The 21,055-nt window shown below is 43.6% G+C and overlaps 1 protein-coding gene across 5 annotated transcripts in view; it reads left to right on the top strand.

Moving 5' to 3' along the window:
* Positions 1-21,055, top strand: part of TBC1D16 (TBC1 domain family member 16) — a 241,513-nt gene that overhangs the window by 105,959 nt on the left and 114,499 nt on the right. For all 5 annotated transcript variants that reach the window (XM_073608200.1, XM_073608201.1, XM_073608204.1 and 2 more), the window contains exons 4-5: positions 7,379-7,567; positions 16,238-16,391. In XM_073608200.1, the coding sequence (XP_073464301.1) occupies positions 7,379-7,567; positions 16,238-16,391 (343 nt within the window). The remainder of the gene's footprint in view (positions 1-7,378; positions 7,568-16,237; positions 16,392-21,055) is intronic.

The raw sequence follows: 21,055 nt of genomic DNA, 5'->3' as shown, positions 1-21,055 counted from the left end.
GTTTCCACCTGCATATTTCTGTAGTTGCCACCAGAGGGTGCTATATTCATGAGTAACTAATTTATTAATGTGTAAAAAAAGATGTGCAGTACACTCTGGTAAATATTACAGTTCCAGGAAAACATACCAACTGGCAGAATAGTTTTCAGGGTTTGGTGCAATTATGGCTTTAGGCAAGGGACTGTAATCATGCAAGGCTTAAATAAAATAAAAGCTTTGCACTTTCTTTGTATTATGATAAGACAACCAATAAACATAATAAAATAAATATAATAAAAATGTAAGAAAGATATAATTGATACCGGAAATTGGATTGTAGTTAAAAAAAAAAAAGAAGGGAAACCCACCAAACACCAGCTAAAGACGGTGAAGATTTAATCCTGCTTTGTTTCTGAACCATGAGCAGACGTTGTAGTCTTCTTTAATAAAACACAAAACAAATGTTTTCCAGTTTTCCCAGCACACTTACCAGCTAGCCTGCAAAAAATAAAAAGTAGCGAGCCCGTTTCTCCTTAAAGGTTCAGGGACACAACAAAAGCCCAAGAAAACTGAAGACATTCAAACACTGGCGGGCGGTGGTAAATTTTTTAGGGGGGGGGGCAAGCAGTAACAGCCCCCCCCCCCCGTCAGTGGTCGGTCAACGGGCGGGTCAGGTGCACTTACCCCATCTATGCAGCGCTTCACCCGGCGGCTTCTCTTGCGCCTTTGCGGCGGCGACGGCTCTCCCTTCCACTGCTCTCCACGGGCATCGGCGGCTTCTGTTTCCTCCCTCCTCCTGGGCAGCAAAATGGGACTCTTCTCTTTTTGGCCAATCGGGAAATTGGTCTCAGACCTGCTTCTGTTTGGTCAGATTGAGGATCAGTGATTACAACAGCGAATATTTAACTGCTCTCCAAAAATACTATTCTTGCCTCCTCACCGCCAAGCAGACCTATTTTATCACTCTCATTAACAACTTATCATCCCATCCCCGTCAACTCTTCTCTACCGTTAACTCTACCGCTCTACTTCCTCCGTGTCCTCCACTGCCTCCACCCACTAACTCACTCACTGCCCAGGAGATCGCCAATCTCTTCAAACATAAGATTGACGCAATTTGTGAGGAGATCTCCACTGTACAGATGTCTTCTCCACCTAACACCCCATGTCCACAGATACAATCATTACTTCCTTTCGATTCAACCCTGCCACTATAGACAAGGTTGCTAAACTTTTCTCTAACATCCACCTTACCACCTGCCCCCTGGACCCTGTTCCCTCACAATTGCTATGTTCACCCTCTGGCTCTATTCTACACTCTCTAACTTACATCTTTAATCTCTCCCTTTCTTCAGGCAGCTTACCAAACTCTCTAAAACATGCATTAGTCACCCCCATTTTTAAAAAGTGCTCACTAGACCCCACCAATCTTAACCTACGCCCCATCTCCTTGCTCCCCTTTTTATCCAAACTCCTTGAATGTCTGGTCTACAACCAACTGAGTGACCACCTCGCCAAGAATAACCACCTTGATCCCCTTCAGTCTGGATTCCGCCTTCAACACTCCATGGAAACTGCTCTCCTAAAACTCACAAACGATCTACTAACGGCTAAATCCAATAGACTCTATTCTGTACTCCTACTCTTAGACCTGTCTTCTGCCTTTGACACAGTGGACCACCCCCTCCTCCTCAAAAAAAAACTCCACGCCTTTGGTCTCCATGACTGTACTCTTCGTTGGGTCTCATCCTACTTATCCAACCGCACCTTTAGTGTCACAACTCTACTGCCTCCTCTCCCTTTCTTTGTCGGGGTCCCCCAAGGTTCAGTTCTTGGACCTCTCCTGTTCTCCATCTACACCTCCTCCCTGAGTCAGGTAATAGCATCCCTTGGCTTCCAATACCATCTCTAGGCTGATGACACCCAAATCTATCTCTCTACCCCTCAGCTCACTCCTTCAGTCTCCTCACGTATCACTAACTTACTAACAGACATATCAGCCTGGATGTCACACCACTTTCTCATACTCAATCTATCCAAAACTGACCTCATGATTTTTACTCCCCCACATGCCTCTGCCCCTGGTTTCCCTGTCAAAATCAATAACACTACTATCAGCCCATCCCCTCATGCCAAGGTTTTAGGTGTAACCCTGGACTCTGAACTATCCTTTCGGCCTCACATCCAAACGCTTTCCAAATCTCGTCATCCCAACCTCCGCAACATCTCCAAAATACTCCCCTTCCTAACCAATGACACCACAAAATTCCTAGTTCACTCCCTGGTCATCTCCCGCCGCGAATACTGCAACATGAGGGCAGACTTCTCCTCCTCCACCCCTACCAACTGCTCAGTGTCTGCTACCCCTCGCTGTCAATCCCTCCACTGGCTTCCACTCACCCAACAAATTAAATTCAAAATTCGAATAACTTACAAAGCCATCAACAACTAGGCCCCCAGCTACATCACTAACCTAGTCTCAAAACGCCAACCTACTCGTTCCCTTCATTCCTCCCAAGACATCCTGCTCTCTAGTTCCTTCGTCACCTCCTCCCATGCTCACCTCCATGACTTTTCCCAAGCCTCTCCCATCCTCTGGAACTCCCTACTCCAATCTGTCTGACTATCTCCTACTCTGCTTGCTTTTAGACAATCCCTTGTCTTCAGAGAAGCTTATCCGGCCCCCAACTAACAACTATACTTTTATTTGCTCCATCAGATCACCCTCCTCAGCTATTACCTTTTGTATCACTTGACTCTCCCTCCTAGATTGTAAGCTCTAATGAGCAGGGCCCTCTGATTCCTCCTGTATTAAATTGTATTGTAACTGTACTGTGTGCCCTCATGTTATAAAGCGCTGCGCAAACTGTTGGCGCTATTTAAATCCTGTATAATAATAATTTAATATTCATTTGTTGTTGTAACACCTGGGTGGGCTCATGGCGCAATGCTCTGTGCTCCGAGCCCACCCTATTTTGAAGCCTATTAGAGCCTATGGTTCTTATCAAGTACTTAAAAAAAACACCCCCGCTGATGTAATTCAGACACTCGGTGTCCTGAAAGGGACCGGAAGCCTGAATTGGGGGTGGCTGCGGCGGCCATGGCTAAATTTATGCTTTGCATGAATCTATCCATTATTCATATAGGGGTGGCATGGAGAGAGGGGGCGGAGCCCGGGCACCCCTAATGGACGGGCCACCCTTAATTTATTCATTGCAATATACTGTATGCTCCAGCATGGAGACTCTCATAGATTAGAGTTGCATTTCAGAGAAGGGCCTTGATATGAGAGTCCACTTTTCTCATGTATTTGCAAATGTCGTGCAACTAAAACTTCTGTTTTTAATGCAAATTGTTAGACAATGTAATTTTTTTTTTTTTTTTTATTTCTTCTAAAGAGGAACAATGCATAAGTTTGTCATATGACTGTCAGCATTACAGAAAATTGTAACATTGACTGTTTCCACTGCACAACATATACACTTATTCTTTTGTTATGGCAACAAATACTACCCTTAGGCAATGGCTTATGCTTAAAATACAAAGTGCACAAGGAGGGTTGGTTTCGTAGTCATGTTAAAGTTAAACCTTATATGAACAGCATAATGCACAGATAAAATACATACAGTGGATATAGAAAAGAATAACTCACCTTTAAAATAATCACATTTTGTTGCTCTGCAGCCTGAAATGAAGACAGACACAGTTTTTGTTTTATCCAGCCTTATTAACCCAGTGCAACTTTTAACATCCAAGTGAAAGATAGAACACTAACATGTCAGAAAAAAAATTTAAAAAATAAAAAACAATCACTGAGTTGAAAAAAGGACCACCCCCTGTGTTAGGATTTTGTTGAACCACCTTTTGCTTTAAAGCGGAGTTCCGCTTAAAAAAAAAAAAAAATTAAAAGTCAGCAGCTACAAATACTGCAGCTGCTGACTTTTAATAATCGTGCACTTACCTGTCCCAGGGTCCAGTGATGCGGTCCTCTCTCTTCACAGCCGGGCACACACTGTGCATGCGCGAGCCACGCTGCGTGCTGTGACTGGCCGGCCAATCATCTGGGACCTGTGACGTATCCCAGATGATTACCAAAAGGGAGGGGGGAGAGGTGATCTTTCTTCCAGCGCCACGGGTATGCCAGGAGGAAGTGGGAGCTGGAACCCTCTAAAAACCCCCCCAAAAAAAAAAATGACATTCCAAATGTGGCATGTCAGGGGGTCACCTTCCCATAAAGCGGAAGTTCCATTTTTGGGTGGAACTCTACTTTAATTACAGCCTTTAGTATGTTGGGATATGTCTCTACTAACTTTGTAAATCTACACTTTGCAATATTTGCCCACTCTTCTAATTTTGATGTTGACTGTTTGTGGACTGAAGTCTTCAAGTCATTTCACAGATTTTCAATGGAGTTTAAAGGGGTTGTAAACCCTCGTTTTAAAAAAAACAAAAAAAAACAAACATGTCATACTTACCTCCACTGTGCAGTTCGTTTTGCACAGATTGGCCCCAATCCTCCTGTTCTGGGGTCCCCCGGCAGCACTGGTGGCTCCTCCCCGCCTCAAGTGTCCACATTGGAGAATCGCTCACCTGGGTGGACACCCGTACGGGCGCGCTCCCGAGTCCTGCATCTGTGTCCATTCACACAGAATGCAGGACTCTGCCCCCCCCCCCGGCGCCGCGTCATTGGATTTGATTGACAGCAGCGGGAGCCAATGGCTGCGTTGCTATCAATCTATCCAATCAGGACACGAGACACCAGCTAGTGCTGGTGTGCTCGTTCCCAGCCGGAGAAAGATCGGGGTCAGGTAAGTAAAACGGGGGGGGGGGGGGGCTGGAGCTGCAGCACCACAGAAGGTTTTTCACCTTAATGCATAGAATGAAAAAACCATGAGGGTTTACAACCCCTTTAAGTCTGGGCTATTACTAGGCCATACACAGAGCTTCACCTTTTTTCTTTTTCAACCACTGTGTGGTCTCTTCTGCTGTGTGCTTTGGGTCATTGCCATGTTGGAAGGTAATATCATATGATGTCCTCCCAGAACAAAAGTGCTCCCGCCCAGCCGTCCTATGACAATAGGCTGGACAGGAAGAGGTTAATAAACAGATCGCCAAAATACTTGAAATCAGTCATTTTACTATAATTAAAATCTACAAGTGTCATTGGTTTTTAATAACTACTAATTTGTTTAGGACTGGTCTGTCCAGCAAATTTAACCCAAAAGCTAAGCTCTCTTACAAACTAAAAGAAGTCTCCAAGAACCCCAAACTTTCACTGGGGGATCTGCATGAAACCCTTGCAAATGTTGGTGTCAAACTGCGTGCATCTACAATCAGAAAGAAATTACACCAATTTAACCTGCATGTGGGCTGTGTCAAGAAAAAGCCTTTGTTGTCCAAAAAGAACATAAGAGCAAGACAACAATTTATTATTAACCGATTTGCTGACCTTCAACAGTACATATACGTCAGGATCGCGTACCTGTACGTGATCCTGCACTTCCGTGTCTGGGGCGCACAAGTGCGCCCCCGACGACCCGCTCCTGTGATTGGACACAGTGGGAGCCAATCAGCGGGTCAAACGAGCATGATGTTTGCCGGGACCCGCCGAACGTTTGGGAGACAGGCGGAAGGGTGTAAAAAAGACAGACAGCCATTGTGGGAGTAGGGAAGGCTGTGTTTCTACAAAGCAGGAACACACATCTTTGACTTTCCATAGTAAAAGCACCTCTTTTTTTGTTTATAGCGCAAAAAATAAAAACCGCAGAGGTGATTAAATACCATTAAAAGAAAACTCTACTTGTGGGGAAAAAAGGACATAAATTTTATTTGGGTATAGCGTTGCACGACTGCGCAATTGTCAGTTAAAATAACCCAGTGCCGTATTGCAAAAAATGGCCTGGTCAGGAAGGGGGGTAAACCTTCCGGAGGGGAAGTGGTTAAACATGTATGCGAAGACCATGTCTTCTGAAGCAATATGCTGTGAGCTGATGAATTAAAGATGCAGCTGTTTGACCACAGTCACAGTGGAAATGTTTGGCGCAAACCGAAGTCAGCATTTCAGGAGAAGAACCTTGTACTAACTGTGAAGTATGATGGTGGAAATTTTATGGTTTGGGGTTGCTTTGCTGCTCCAGGGCCTGGGCAACTTGACTGAGCAGCCACTGATTCAACTGTAAATTCTGCGTATGTCAAAGTGTACTTGACAAAAGTGTGAGCCATCTGCCCGTAGATATAGGTTAACCAGAAATAGATCCTTCAACACAAAAATGATCCAAATCTCACTAGTAAATACACCAAGGAATGCCATTGAAATGTGTGTGTGAGGGGGGGGGGGGGGGGGTTTGAAATGGACAATTCATCCAAGGTACCCCACAAACAGCTGAAGGAATTTATACACTATATTGCCAAAAGTATTGTGACGCCTGCCTTTACATGCACATGAACTTTAATGGCATCCCGGTCTTAGTCCGTAGGGTTCAATATTGAGCTGGCTCACCCTTTGCAGCTATAACAGCTTCAACTCTTCTGGGAAGGCTATCCATAAAGTTTAAGGGTGTGTCTATGGAAATGTTTGACCATTCTTCCAGAAGTGCATTTGTGAGGTCAGGCACTGATGTTGGACGAGAAGGCCTGGCTCGCAGTCACTGATCTAATTCATCTCAAAGGTGTTCTTTTGAGTTTAGGTCAGGACTCTGTGCAGGCCAGTTAAATTCCTCCGCCCCAAACTCGCTCATCTATGTCTTTATGGACCCTACTTTGTGCACTGGTCCAAATCATTTGGTGGAGGGGGAATTATGGTGTGGGGTTGTTTTTCAAGGGTTGGGCTTGGCCCCATAGTTTCAGTGAAGGGAAATCTTAAGGTGTCAGCGTACCAAAACAATTATCATCATCTATGCTGTGCCAGAGCTCTTTGAGGCTCTTGACCAACTTTTCCATCTCTTTTCTGAAGAAATTAGAGCCTGCAGAGTTTTAATCCTCAACATGCACAAGGTAAACTGTCCCTTTTTAAATGTCATTTCCACACATTGTGTTATATGTAAACCGGCATCTTGGTTCAGGTAAAGTAAATGTTGACCCTAGACAATACCTGAACAAATATGGTGCTGTTCCAGAAAGAAAAGCATTGTCAGTGATCTCTGTGAGAGGTAATAAATGTCTGTAAGCATTAAATTTTACATAAAATAAGATATTTCTGATGCTAAGTAGACATTAAACAGTGACAATGACCAGTTTGGCAAACTGTATATTTCTATTCTGTAAAGTGTAGTTTAAAGTTTTTATTTGTTTTCTTTTTCAAAATGTAATTGAAGCCCAATGTATTCATTTGTTGTAGCACTAAAAGTATCTATTCTAACCAGAAAATAAAGGGTCTCTTTGTTTTGTGTTCCCTGGTCAGGCAAGATGCTGAAAGTCACATGACCTGCTATGCATCCAGCCCTGAAGCCAACTCCCATTACCGAGAGATTAATGGTCGTGGAACCCCTGCCAAATGGGAGGAGCAGCAAAAACTCCTGGCACTTGAGCAGACATGTGGCGTATTCAGGGTGGACTTGGGTCAGATGCGTTCACTGCGCCTCTTCTTTTGGTGAGTAAGGAAATAAAGGCAGTTTAGACTGTCATGTCTCTTTTGAAAAAAATTAATTGAAACAGTCAAGGTCAGTAATGGAAAGACGTATGTGAACTTCTAAGATAACAATATCTTAAAAGAAGGTAGTTGGAATCAGGTTTTGCAATCAGTAAGGGCTCATTCACACCAGGTGCATTGATCAATGCAGGCTCAGTGCAAGGACACATACAAAATAATTCTACTAGGGATGAGATCAGCTGTGTTTTGAATCCTGATCAGGATCCCACCAGGAAGTTGTCACCTGCTCTGTGCCAATCATAAGCGATCAAAGCGATCCCCCAACCCCCCCACCCCCCACAACCATACAAATACAAGGGGAATGTGTAATGTATACATGCAGCTGTAGGTCAGGTCATGCCTCAGCCACTTATGACTGGTCCAGTACAGTGACTGGTAGTGGGATCACTCAGATGGGCTTGAACACGCCTGAGCTCATCCCTATTCTTTACATGCCCTGTTAACACCATATATGTAGAGTGGTGTGCGTTGCTTAAAACTGCTGCATGCCGTGCAGTGGACCGTGGTGCATAAAGTTAAATGGAGTGGGGTTTTCTATTCATTTTAGGTAAACAAAGAAAAAATGTAAATCCTGAGATGTGTTGTAACAATGCATTGCACCGTCTCTACACATCAAGGCTTCTCCTTATTTGAATACACTCATCAGCACCTCTGGCTATAGCTGGTGGCACCACTGATCGTGTGAAAACAGGCTAGTTGTACAGAACTCAATCAAGAGATATACAACCAGCATGCCCATTGATGGATCGAAATTCGGCCGGTCCCTGCTAAACTGACTGCATTTTGATCCATCTATGGCCAGCTTTATGGACATACTGCCTTAACCACTTCCTCCATATGGAGGTACCAATACATCCCCTAGTTTAAGTGTTTTTTTTGTTTTTTCAGTAGGCAATGCTGAATAATGTAAAAGCGATCCGAGCGGCTAAATATCCGCGGGATCACTTTTACATGTGGAGGAAGATGGCCCCCACAACCCAAAGCCGCCTTCTGGGGAGAGACCTCAGATCTCTCCATAAAGAGGACCCATCATGCTTATTGATATCACAAGGAATGTTGTTCATCCCTTGTGACAACAATAAAGTTGATGAAAAAAAAATTAGGAAGACAATGTAAAAAGAATTAATAAATCTAAATAAAATAAATTTAAAAAATGCGAGCAAAAGATTGAATGGGCAAGGATGTCACAAAACTGACATTGGCCTGATTCTGCTCTGATTCAGCAGGGAAATCTGCCAATGGATACCCTGCTAACTGTGTACAAGGACCATAAGAAGAATACAGGTGAAGGATGGTTGTATTTGTTTCATGTTATCATGGACTACTGCTCTCAAAAAGAAAGAGAAAATTCTGCCTGTCTCAAGTAAGTAAAATGGACGTTTTTAGACGCCGCTTTCAAGTTAAATCGTTTAGGAGAGGTTAAACAACATCCCGTGTACATGAAGCCTTAAAGGCCAACCTGGAAAGTCTAGCACACTGCTGAAACAAGGTTCTGTGCACCAATAACACAAAAGCTGGACCTTTTTTAATTTTTTTAATTTTTTGACATGTGTAAAGCGATATATGCGTAGGAAACAAAACATTGTTTAACACCAAAACATTATCTTAGCTGTGACAATATGATCAATTCATTTCAAGGTGGATAGGATTCAACAATAGAATCCTGGGCTGTATGAGCTGTACAACTCAAAGAAGCTGGATCCATAAGTCAGAAGCATGTCTACAACAGCAGGCCTCAGACAGATGAAATTTTATATATATATATTTATATATAAGGACAACTATGAGGGTCCATGCACACTGGGCCTACAAAACGCTGCTCCCACAGGAGTTTAGCATTTTGCCTGTAGAAGCAGCTCAATGTTATTTTGTGTCGATGCACATTAGCAGGGCCAGATTAAGAGCATCATGGTGAGCCTGGTGCTGAGGATTTTGGTGGGCCTTTATAGAAATAAAATGAAAACGCAAACAAATTCAATCTTTTGAACAAACCGCTCGTTCACACTGTACGTGAAAGAGAACCTGTGTGAATAAGCCCTTCATTTTTTTTACAATGTTTTATACATTTTTACATTTTTTTTAACAATTTTTTTATTTGTTGCAGTTTTTTGTTTTGTTTTTTTACATGTTTTTTTCACAATGTCTTTTTTTTGGGGGAGGGGGCAGTGGGATGGTATCAGTAGAGCAGTGGATGGTGACAGTAGTTTGTTTTTGTTTTTATTATTTTATTTATTTTTTTAAACAGTAGATTTTTTACGTTTTATTAACTTTCACAATGCTTTGGACAGTCGGTCCCTGCTGGGCCTATATTAAGGTAGGGGCCTGGAGCTGCAGCTCCAATAGCCCCCTCATTAATCCAGCCTTGCACATTAGGACATTTAGAGGCATAGTTTAGGCTCAGCATTTAGAGACAGAAAAAAAAGTTCTTCTGGTTTGCATTTTTGAGAAGCGTTTTCTGGCAGAAAAAAACGCTAAATGCTCCTAAATGCCTGTACAAGAATTGAAAACAGAAACACACAGAAATATCTACGCTATAAAACAATGTAAAGATATATACGAAAAGCAGCCAGCACAAATTTGTTGATAGCAAATAACGTAAATATAAAAGTCTGCGTGCGACGCTATAAACAGTTAAATGCAGTCCATAGTAGAAAGAGAAGGGGAAATAAAGATGCAACCCCGAACCTGCTTCAGTGTGAATAGGAAACACCAGAGGAATGAATAAAGCAGGCATCCATCAGGTTGGAGCTCAGGGACAAACTTCTGTTTAATCTTGATTGACTTCCGGATATGTTGAGGCTGCACTTCTACTCCTGCTGGTTGGAACGCACTGTCGACTGACGTGCGCTCCCTACTTTTAATTTCTGGCTGACAAGTTCTGGTCTGAACATACAAAAGGGCGTGCTTGTGTCAGTAGGCCATGCCTCTGACAAGGTCCAATTTGATGAAACACGTTAGGAGGGTCACCTCAGGACACAAGCACGCTATGAGCCGCGGCATTTGATTCATTATTGCTCGTTTTAATAAAATTTTTCCTATGCATTACGGGCTTCATTATGTATTGCTTCACTCTATCTTGATAACACCATACGTGTGATTCACATCAATTGGAGTCCAGTGTATAGATAGAGGATTGTGGCAAGTTCCTTCAGGCTTGGTGTTCCCAGCATAGAGCTGTCCACCTGTTGCTGTAAGCTGATGCCTTTTGGATCCCTTTTGATGCCTGCTTTATTCATTCCTCTGGTAAGGAGATTGGAGTATCACTGAGGTGTGTTGTGTGTCCTATTCACACTGAAGCCGGTGCGGGGTCACATCGTTCTTTCCCCTTCTCTTTCTACTATGGACTGCATTTAACTGTTTCATAGCTCCGGACTGTCCCTGTTTTGGAGCAATGGCCCTCTGTCCCTCATTCCTCCTCCTTTGTCCCTCATTTTGGTCTGATCTATATAGTTGTATATAAAATGCACTTTTTATGTATCAAAAAGTGTTTTCCAGAGCTAAACCTTTCATCTGATTTCTAAATTGCTGCATTTGTAAATTCCAAAAGCCAATATAAAGGAATAGTAGTGGTAAAAAAAGAACTTATGGGTTCAACCAATCTTGTTTTTTTGAACAATTATCCTTTTAAGGGGGCGTGGCAAGGGGTGTGTTCTATGCCTGCATACTTTTGCTGATAGGTGTCCCTCATTCCCATCTCAAAAAGTTGGGAGGAATGCTGTTTATAGCGCTGCACACAGACTTTTATATGCCTGTACAAGAATGCTCTATATGAGCTTCTTTTTTCTAAGCCCAGTGTGCATGGACTCTTTATTTTGTTTTTAGTTACAGGCTGAAGGGGAGGCTTTCTGGGGACTGGGAAATAGGACATGAGCCATGTACTTTGTGTCATTTTATTACCTTTTTGTTGGGCTAGTGGCTCATCACACCTTTCTGTAGGCCAGAGGTAAGCTGTTTTTTCTTGGTTTCTTCCACAACAAGCAAAGTGATGCTGATGCTACCTAGGGGCATGTAAGGTCAGTCAGCTATTTATATAAAGTATAGTAGCTTTGAGTGCTAATCTACCCACTCCCCTGACTCATCACAGTAACCCAGAGTTAGTAGTCAGCAGAATAGCCATGTATCATTATTGGTGATAACAGCATTACTGCAGGCATGGAGAGAAAAAGCATCCACCTTCCATGTTTTATGTCCAGTAATGATCCATGAAGCTGAGCTGTCTATTTATACAACTGCAGGCTTAATCTGATGTTTATAAAGCACGGGGCATTTACGTCATCCTGCTCGCTCAGCTCTCTGGATGGTTAGTGACCACATATTGGGTGGACTCTCTCTCTCCATAACTGCAGTTATAATGTTTTAATCAACAACAAAGGTAGATTGTCTGCTCACTTTTAACACTGTGATGAGCTGGGAGATTATATAGAGTAGCAGGATTCTGTACTTACAGCTGCTAGAAGAAATATGGTGCACATGTAACAATGGCCCCCTGAGCTGGATGACCTAGGAAGTCTCAGCAACGTAATGAATGCACTAAGGCAGTGATGGCAAACCTTGGCACCCCAGATGTTTTGGAACATTTCCCATGATGCTCATGCACTCTGCAGTGTAGTGTAGCATCATGGGAAATGTAGTTCCAAATCATCTGGAGTGCCAAGGTTCGCATCACTGCTCTAAGGGCTCGTTTAGACTTGCAGTTGGGGAAGGTGGGGAGTTACAAATACGTGGTTGAGTCACATTTTTTTATTAGCCCTGCCCCCCCCCCCCCAATCACCCTTCCTTATGTTGTAAAGGCAGCAGACCGGGGTGTTCACATGCTGTGGTTGCAATGTTTTGCTCTGCATCCTTGGTAAAAACACCCCCCCCCCCCTCCTTTAATGTCCGGCAGGCAACACTGCTGTCCAACCCATTCAAGCAAACGTGGAAGCACCCCAAATGTTCTACAACCATTAAAACAGGGATTCACCACAAATGTTCCGCAACCGCACGGTGTTACAGTATATATGGGGTTAAAGCAGGCAGTGAAAAAGCATCATATCACCTCCTCACCACCTATTTAAATGCCTCTGAAAAGCAATCTGAATGCAGATCACGTCTCAGAAACATGGCATTCTAGCTACACATGTAAACATGGCCTAGAAGAACCCCAGTAAACTATGTCTTCCCTCTCTACAAAGTACAGCTCAACGCTGCCAGTCACCATTCCAGCAAAGAGGTAACACCAGCACCTTGTATACAGGTTTCACTGACCTGGTCCCTCTCGCCCAAGCACCTTCTTTTACTTTCTACCTGTAGAAAGAGAGATTTTTTTTTTTTAAGTTGCACTTTAATAACTGCCAAGTCAGATCCCTTACCTCATTCTAGGGCCGAAACAACTAATCGATTATGAAAATATCTGTCAACTATTTTCATAATCGATTAGTTGGTCTGCCAATAAGTTGGCCTGCATACAGAATGCTTTTATTTGTTTACATATTAGGAAATACAGTGCAGCACACCTACAGCTCAGTACACTGTCCATACATGTCAGTATACACAGTGCAGCACACATACAGCTCAGTATACCATCCATACAGTGGCAGAACAATCGGGGTCGCAGCAGTTGCCCTTGCGACTGGGCCCCGGCGTTCTTCCACTGTGGGGGGGGGCCCAAGACCCAGCATCTCCTCCTGCACCTCTGGCTGTCCATTTAGTATGCAGTGGGGGGAGGTGGGAGCTTTATGGTGTCCGTGGGATCTCCCTGGGGCTAGTAGTTCTCTCTCCGACTGTATACAGTGGAGTGGGGAGGGGCCTCTGACCCGGGTTTCACTCTTCAGTGAGTCGCTCTGCTTCTACACTCTTGCTGATACATGCCCGGGTCAGAGGCCCCTCCCCTCTCCACTGTATACAGTCGGAGAGAGAACTACAAGCCCCAGGGAGATCTTGCGCCCCACGGACACCATAGAGCTGCCAATCGCTGCCTCCCACCTCCCCCCAGGTGGGGGTTACAGAGATGGGCTGGGGGTTGGAGGTGCACAGCAGAGACCAGCCAGGTACAGGGGAATCTCTGTAAAGGCGGGGCGGCTGTCTGGGGACCCTGATGTAAGGAGGGGCTCTCTTGGGACCCTGATGTAAGGAAGGGGCTCTCTGGGACCCTAATGTAAGGGGGGCCCTCTGGGGACCCTGATGTAAGGGGGGCCCTCTGGGGACCCTGATGTAAGGGGGCCCTCTGGGGACCCTGATGTAAGGAGGGGGCCCTCTGGGGACCCTGATGTAAGGAAGAGGCTCTCTGGGGACCCTAATGTAAGGAAGAGGCTCTCTGGGGACCCTGTTGTAAAGAAGGGGCTCTCTGGGGACCCTGATGTAAGGAAGAGGCTCTCTGGGGACCCTGATGTAAGGAAGGGGCCCTCTGGGGACCCTGATTTAAGGAAGAGGCTCTCTGGGGACCCTAATGTAAGGAAGGGGCTCTCTGGGGACCCTGATGTAAGGGGGGCTCTCTGGGGACACTGATGTAAGGAAGGGGCTCTCTGGGGACCCTGATGTAAGGAGCCGCTCTCTGGGGACCCTGATGTAAGGGGGGGCTCTCTGGGGACCCTGATGTAAGGGGGGGCCCTCTGGGGACCCTGATGTAAGGAAGGGGAACTCTGGGGACCCTGATGTAAGGGGGGCCATCTGGGGACCCTGATAGGGATGTAAGGAAGGGGCTCTCTGGGGACCCTGATGTAATGAGGAGGCTTTGGGGATCCTAATGTACATAAGGAGGCTCTCTGGGGGCCCAGATGTATGTAAGTAGGGAGGCTCTATGAGGACCCAGATGTAAGGGGAGGCTTTCTGGAAACCCTGATGTAATGAGGGGGGCTCTGGGGACCCTGATGTAAGGGGGGATCCGCACTCAGATATGTAACGATAATAAATACACACACACACACACACACACACACACATCTATAATATTTATCGTTGTATAACTGTCAGTGGTCCCAAAAAAGTGTCCGATCTGTTCGCCGCCATATCACAGTCCCACTAAAAATCGCTGACCAACGCCATTACTAGTAATCAAAAAAAATTATAATAAGAATGCCATAAATCTATCCGCTATTTAGTAGATGCTATAACTTTTGCGCAAACCAATATACGCTTATTGCGATTTTTTTTTTTTTTTTTGTTTACAAAAAATATGTAGAAGAATACATATTGACATATTGGCCTAAACTGATGAAGAAATTTTTTTGGGGGGGATATTTATTATAGCAAAAAGTAAAAAATATAGTTTTTTTTTCAAAATTGTCGCTCTTTTTTTGTTTATAGCGCAAAAAATAAAAACTGTAGAGGTGATCAAATACCACCAAAAGAAAGCTCTATTTGAGGGAAAAAAATGACGTCAATTTTGTTTGGGTACAGCATCGCACTACTGCGCAATTGTCAGTTAAAGTGACGCAGTGCCGCATCGCAAAAAAATGGCCTCATTAAGGGGGAAAATCTTCCGATCTGTAAGTGATTAAAAGAAAAAACCTTTACAACCCCTTTAAATGAATGTAATTTCTGAATGAAAACCACATACACTGCCTGAAAATTCCTTTGATCACAAAGTTTTCTATTCTGCTCCTTCAAATTTCCCTCTCACTGTGGTAAGAAAACGAACGTTGATTTGACCCCGCAAATGTTCCTAAAATGACTTTTTTTTTTTTTTTTTTGAAGGAAGACATTGTTTTTTTATGGCCTGCATACGTGACAGCAGGCGCAGGTAGTTTTTATCAAGCCACCTGCCTATGACAAGGGAGTTTGTCATACATTATATATATATATATATATATATATATATATATATATATACAGTTCTGTCTGAAAATCTGCAAAACCATCTTTAATTTTTATTTTCTTTAAATAAAACATTTGATATTTACCAAATTGAAATATTTATCAAATTCAACCTCTAGTAGTTTATGGAGTATATCTCTTCTGTCTGTTAGTCTCCGAGTGGATTAGACATTTTGCTACCTAACCAGATTATTTGGTTATTTGTTGGTTATTTATATTTACCACTGCATATAGATATTTAAGAATAAATAGCTTTTTTTTTTTTTTTTTTTTTTTTTTAAACTTTACATATTAACTAAATTATTCACCACATTTAAGGTTATTATCCGATTAAGTGGAACAATAATTGGCCAACTTATCAATTATGAAAATAATCGTTAGTTGCAGCCCTACCTCATTCCCGATGAAAAGCTGTGCCTTTGATCCAAAACCCCAAAACCAGCCAACAGAAAGCATTTGGTTGAGGTTATTGCCAATAAAAAAGAAAATTATGGTTCAGATGCTTTTATCATAAGTTACCTTGACATTTCAAAAATGTGTCCAATGAGAATATGTGATATGACAATGCAATTGTGGTTACAGTAGAACTCCAAGGCAAAACATTTTGCACAGATTAGGAAAAGGTAGAACCCCAGTCAAGTTTTTACTGCTGTTTGTGTCTATGCTGGGGATATTTTCCCTGTCGTTCTGTCTGATAACCATACAGAAAATGAGAAGTTATCTTTCCACAGGGGACACAGATGCAAATTGCCCTTAAAAGTAAAGTGATTTCATATGCTCACATACATGCATACTAAATGATTGTGTCTATTTCAGCGATGAAGCTTGTACCAGTGGACAGTTGGTGATCGCCAGCAGAGAAAGTCAGTACAAAGTTTTTCATTTCCATCATGGAGGACTGGGAAAACTATCCGAAGTGTTCCAAAAGTGGAAATACTGCCAGGAGACACAGCTGAAGGATAAGGAGCAGGTATGAAAGAGAGGGGTCCTGACATTTATAAATGTAAGTGTGACTAGGAAAGGAGGAGGTGCAATTTCAATTCCTAAATGACAACCCTGTTGCTTGGCAGTTGGTGCTCATGTACTCAAGTTTGGAGCTTACATAGGGCTTCCTCTCCATGTTACTGGTGAGAAAATGGTATGGCGGAGGAGAAAAACAAATGTAAAAAAATGTGCAGCCTATGGGGCTAGCTTTACCCTGAACTTGTCTCTTTGATTTGCATGTGCACTTTACCCACTACAATACCGGTCACCTTCTTTCTGCCCAGGCCAATTTTTTCAGCTTTTCAGCGTTGTCGCACTTTGAATGACATCTGCGTGGTCATGCAATGCTATACCCATATGATATTTTTAACCTTTTTTTTCACACAAATAGAGCTTTCCTTTAGTGGAATTTAATCACCACTGGGTTTTTTATTTTTTCCTAAATAAACAAAAAAAAATAAAAAATTTGGAAATAATTGTCCGTTTCGGTTATAAAATTTTGCAATTAAATAATCATTCCTCATAAGTTTAGGCCAAACTGTATTCTGCTACATTTCTTTGGTGAAAATAACCCAAATCAGTGTTTATTATTTAGTCTGTTAGTTGTAGAGTCTACAAACTATGGTATATGTACTGTATATCTGAAAATTGATCAATCCGACCGATACTAAGGGCCTAATCTAATTTCTTGCGGCCCAAAAACCCAGAACAGTACACATACCTCCCAAATGACCCCTTTTTGGAAAGTAGACCGTCCAATGTATTTAGCAAGAGGTATGACGAGTTTTGTGAAGTTGTAATTTTTTTGTCACAATTTTTTTAAAAATTAAGAAATGTTTACTTTTTTTTCACTTTTTTTTTTTTTTTACATACTATCACCAGTGCAGTGCAGCATTGTCATATAACTGGTGTGGTGGTAATTAGGGGCACTAACTGGTGAAAGTATATAAAAAAAAAAAAAAAATAATAATAATTTTTTAAAACTTTTTATATATATATATATATATATATATATATATATATATATATATATATATATATATATACATACATACATACATACATACATACATACATACATACATACATTCATTTTTTTTACGATTTTTTTAAGCACACTGTTACCAGAGCAAGACTTTACAGTTGACCAGCTGAGGGTAGATGATGCAGGGTGTGTGTTAATGAGATCAGCTGGTCAACTCCTTCCTTTGTCATGACCTAAAGTCTGACCAGGAAGTAAGGCAGAAGTAATCAAGCAGTATGTTTAAACAGCTATGAAGAGAGCAAGGTAAGCCTGTGTAGAATTAATGGAAAGCTGTTTTAGTTTTGAAAAATAAGTACATTAATGCTATATTGGTACATAGGGGAATTAAATTTAAAAAGTAAAAAAAAAAAAGGGGGGGGGGACTTAGACTTTAACTTTAACCACCTTGCACCCGCGCTATAGCCGAATGACGGCTACAGCATGGGCCTTAATTGCTGGGAGGCCGTCAATAGACGTCCTTCCCTTTGCACGCTCCCCGTGTGCCCCCGCGGGCACGCATCAGGGAAAATTTGTGATGCCCGTGTCCTTTAGACACAGCCAATCACAGATTGTGGTAAATGGCCAATCACAGCAGCTATTTACCACGTGACTGGCATGTCCAATGAGAGATGATCTAAAAAAGATCATCTCTCATTGACAGCTCTCACTCCTCACTTAGAGACCATGTGTGAGGAGGGAGAGTGATCTGTCCTGCAGCTTGAGTGATTTTATCTGAGAAAAAGAAGAACACAGGACAAAAAAAGGACAAAAAATTTATTTGGGTAAAGTATTGCATGACTGAGTAATTTGTCATTCTAAGTATGGGAGCACTGAAAGCTGAAAATTGGTCTGAGCAGGAGGGGGGTTTAAGTGCCCAGTAGGCAAGTGGTTAAAGCCCAACTCCATGCAGAAAAGTAGTATGGAAAAGAATAGGCACCACAAAGAGGCAATCAGATAATGTGCTGACAGGAATCATGCTAATAGGTGGAGAGAGCAGAGGGACGGAGAGATCAGCTTGTCACTGTGCTTCTCCTCTTTTCACTGTCCAGTCACAAGCTGGGGGCAGGTCCAGAACAAGCAGGGTTCAGGGGGTAAATGATAATGGTCGGTGGGCGTGGCCGGACGTGTGTGAGGGAAGACGTGTGGATACTGAGCTCCACACAGGCACGAGCAATCCGTTGCCATCCCTGTCATTCCTCCTGTGTAAGACCCCAGCGCACCTGCCCTGCTTCCTAGACCCCCCTGCTACATTCCTGGAGGGGTCTCTGTCAGATTTGGCTGCCTGCTCTACATGCGAGCCTGCGGCCCACCCTGCTCCATAGACACCCGCCGCCATCTTGGGGCCTATAGACGGCTCGGAGCCCTCCGTTTCTGGTCCCGGAGACCCGAGCAGCAGGCGGACGCTCTGCCCTGCTCGCCTGGCATCCGTGCTATCGGAGACTGGGGGCCGGGTGAGCGTAGGAGGAAAGTCGCCTGCGGATCCCGTTCTTCTTCACCAGATCCCCGCGGCCCGACGCCATCTTGTGGCCTGCCGGCCCGTTCTTCTCTGCCTCCTGGACGCTGTAAGTAACATCTCTCCCCCCTTGTGTGTGCCCAGAGAAGAGATTCCACCGGTTACATTACCCGGATACCAAGGCCTAAGCCCGATTACTCATTCTCTGATCTGGGAAGAGTGGAGTCTACCCAGCAGGCTGTCCCCATCAGGAAAGTCCGCGGCTCCGGCCTAGGCCTGGAAGTGGTCGGCCATCTTGCTACACCAGCTACACCCACTCCAGCTCCATTCCACCTTAATCATCTGCACAGTTATCTCCTCTCCAGAATTAATACACAGGAGGATTATTATCCATCTCCCATAGTAACCTACAGGCTCTTCCTTGCAACATACTACTATATTCGTTTCTTGTAATACGACCGTAGTATCTATGTAATCAGCTGTGAATGAGGTGAGCCCTGTCCAGTTATCGGCCTTACAGCTCCAGCTATGCCCGCCAAGACACCTACATTAGGTAAAAGCTCCGGAAAAGGGTTGAAATCTCGCACGGTTACCTCCGGCTCCATCCAGCAATATTTAGCTGGGGAACGCAAAGGTCAGGTCAGAACCTCAAGACCAAGTGTCTCCCCTTCCTCCCATGCTGCCTCTGTGAGGGAAAGCTCTCCTGCCTCCTCTTATTGTTCAGATCTTATGGATGATCCTGGATCCCCCGCTGGCTCTGAAATGACGACTCTGATGAGTGGTCTTAAAAAGGAGCTCGCTGGAATGTTTCACAGTCTGGAGAAATCCATTAAGAAAGAAATTACAGCGGTGAGAACTGACATGTCTCACCTACTGGTCAGGGTCGAGGAAAAGAAACGGCGTCAGGACTCCCAAGCATCAGCTATAAAAGAACTGCAGAAGACTGTCACTCAGCTGGCTTTTGCTCATGCTTCTCTTTATAAACTAGAAGATCTCGAGAACCGTAACCGTAGAAATAACTTACGAATCGGAGGGTTACCAGAAGCAATCAGAGACAATGTTCTTGAGCCATCAATTCGAGGCATTTTCAATACAATACTGGGAAACCCGGTCACTGACCCAATATGATTTGATCGTGTACACCGCGCTTTGCGCCCTCGAACCGCAACTTCAGATCAGCCCAGGGACGTCATATGCCGTTTACATTACTTTGAAGACAAAAACGCCATCATGACAAAAATGCGGAACACTCCTAACATTGACTTTGATGGAGCAGTTATCACCATATTCCCTGATTTGTCCAAGGAAACACTTGATCGCCGCAGAGCGCTAAAACCGCTCCTTGAACATTTGCGCACAGACGGGATTACATATAGATGGGGTTTTCCGGCCTGCCTGATTGCCACCAAAAAGGGCCTTTCCCATACACTTCGCTTCCACGAGGAACTTCCTACCTTTCTACAGGATCTTCATCTTCCGCCTGTAGAGCTTCCAGGTTGGCAGGACCCCATCCCAAAATTCTCTAACCCCTTGGATCCCCCTTGGCAGAAAACACCATCGAAGTGACAGCGCTCATCAATCCCTGGATCCGCACAAAAACATGGCTGAATGATGTCTTCTTCTACTCATTCCCATTCCCTAAATGTTGATACCCATTTTTTCAATGTTTTATTGGTCTTGGTTAAACACTTGGAATTCTCTATCAGCTTCATTGGCTTAGAGGACTCAGACCTGACATTTATTTTTGTATTTTTTTTTTATTGGGTATCCCATTTCTCAAGTTCAATCTCACTGGGCCCAATTGGTTCAGCTGCACATTCTCTTACAGGTTTTGTAAAGTTAAAGTTGCTATTGTTATTGTCTTGGTTATTATAATTTCTCTTCCTCCTTTTCTAGCTTATTGCTGGAGCTCATTTAGCATAACTGTAATATAACTTTTTTTTTAACAGGCCGAGAACTGGCGGGGCTCATTGCTCCCCAGCGCCTCTTCCTCGGTGCGTTCCCCACCCCCCCTCCCTTTTGGGGTTGGTGAGACCAGGTTGCCCACAGGGTTTCTAATCCATACTATTTTTGGAGTACTGGATGGCCGCCTGCTCTCTCTCTCCCCACATGGACCACTGCAGATTTCTGTGTGTTTCACCTGTACTTCCCACAATTGTGTTAATGCATGTTC

The sequence above is a fragment of the Aquarana catesbeiana genome, linkage group LG12 (assembly GCF_042186555.1).
Source record: "Aquarana catesbeiana isolate 2022-GZ linkage group LG12, ASM4218655v1, whole genome shotgun sequence".
Classification (NCBI taxonomy): domain Eukaryota; kingdom Metazoa; phylum Chordata; class Amphibia; order Anura; family Ranidae; genus Aquarana; species Aquarana catesbeiana.
The sequence above is the reverse complement of the archived record's forward strand: the minus strand, read 5'-3'. Positions and strand labels throughout refer to the sequence as shown.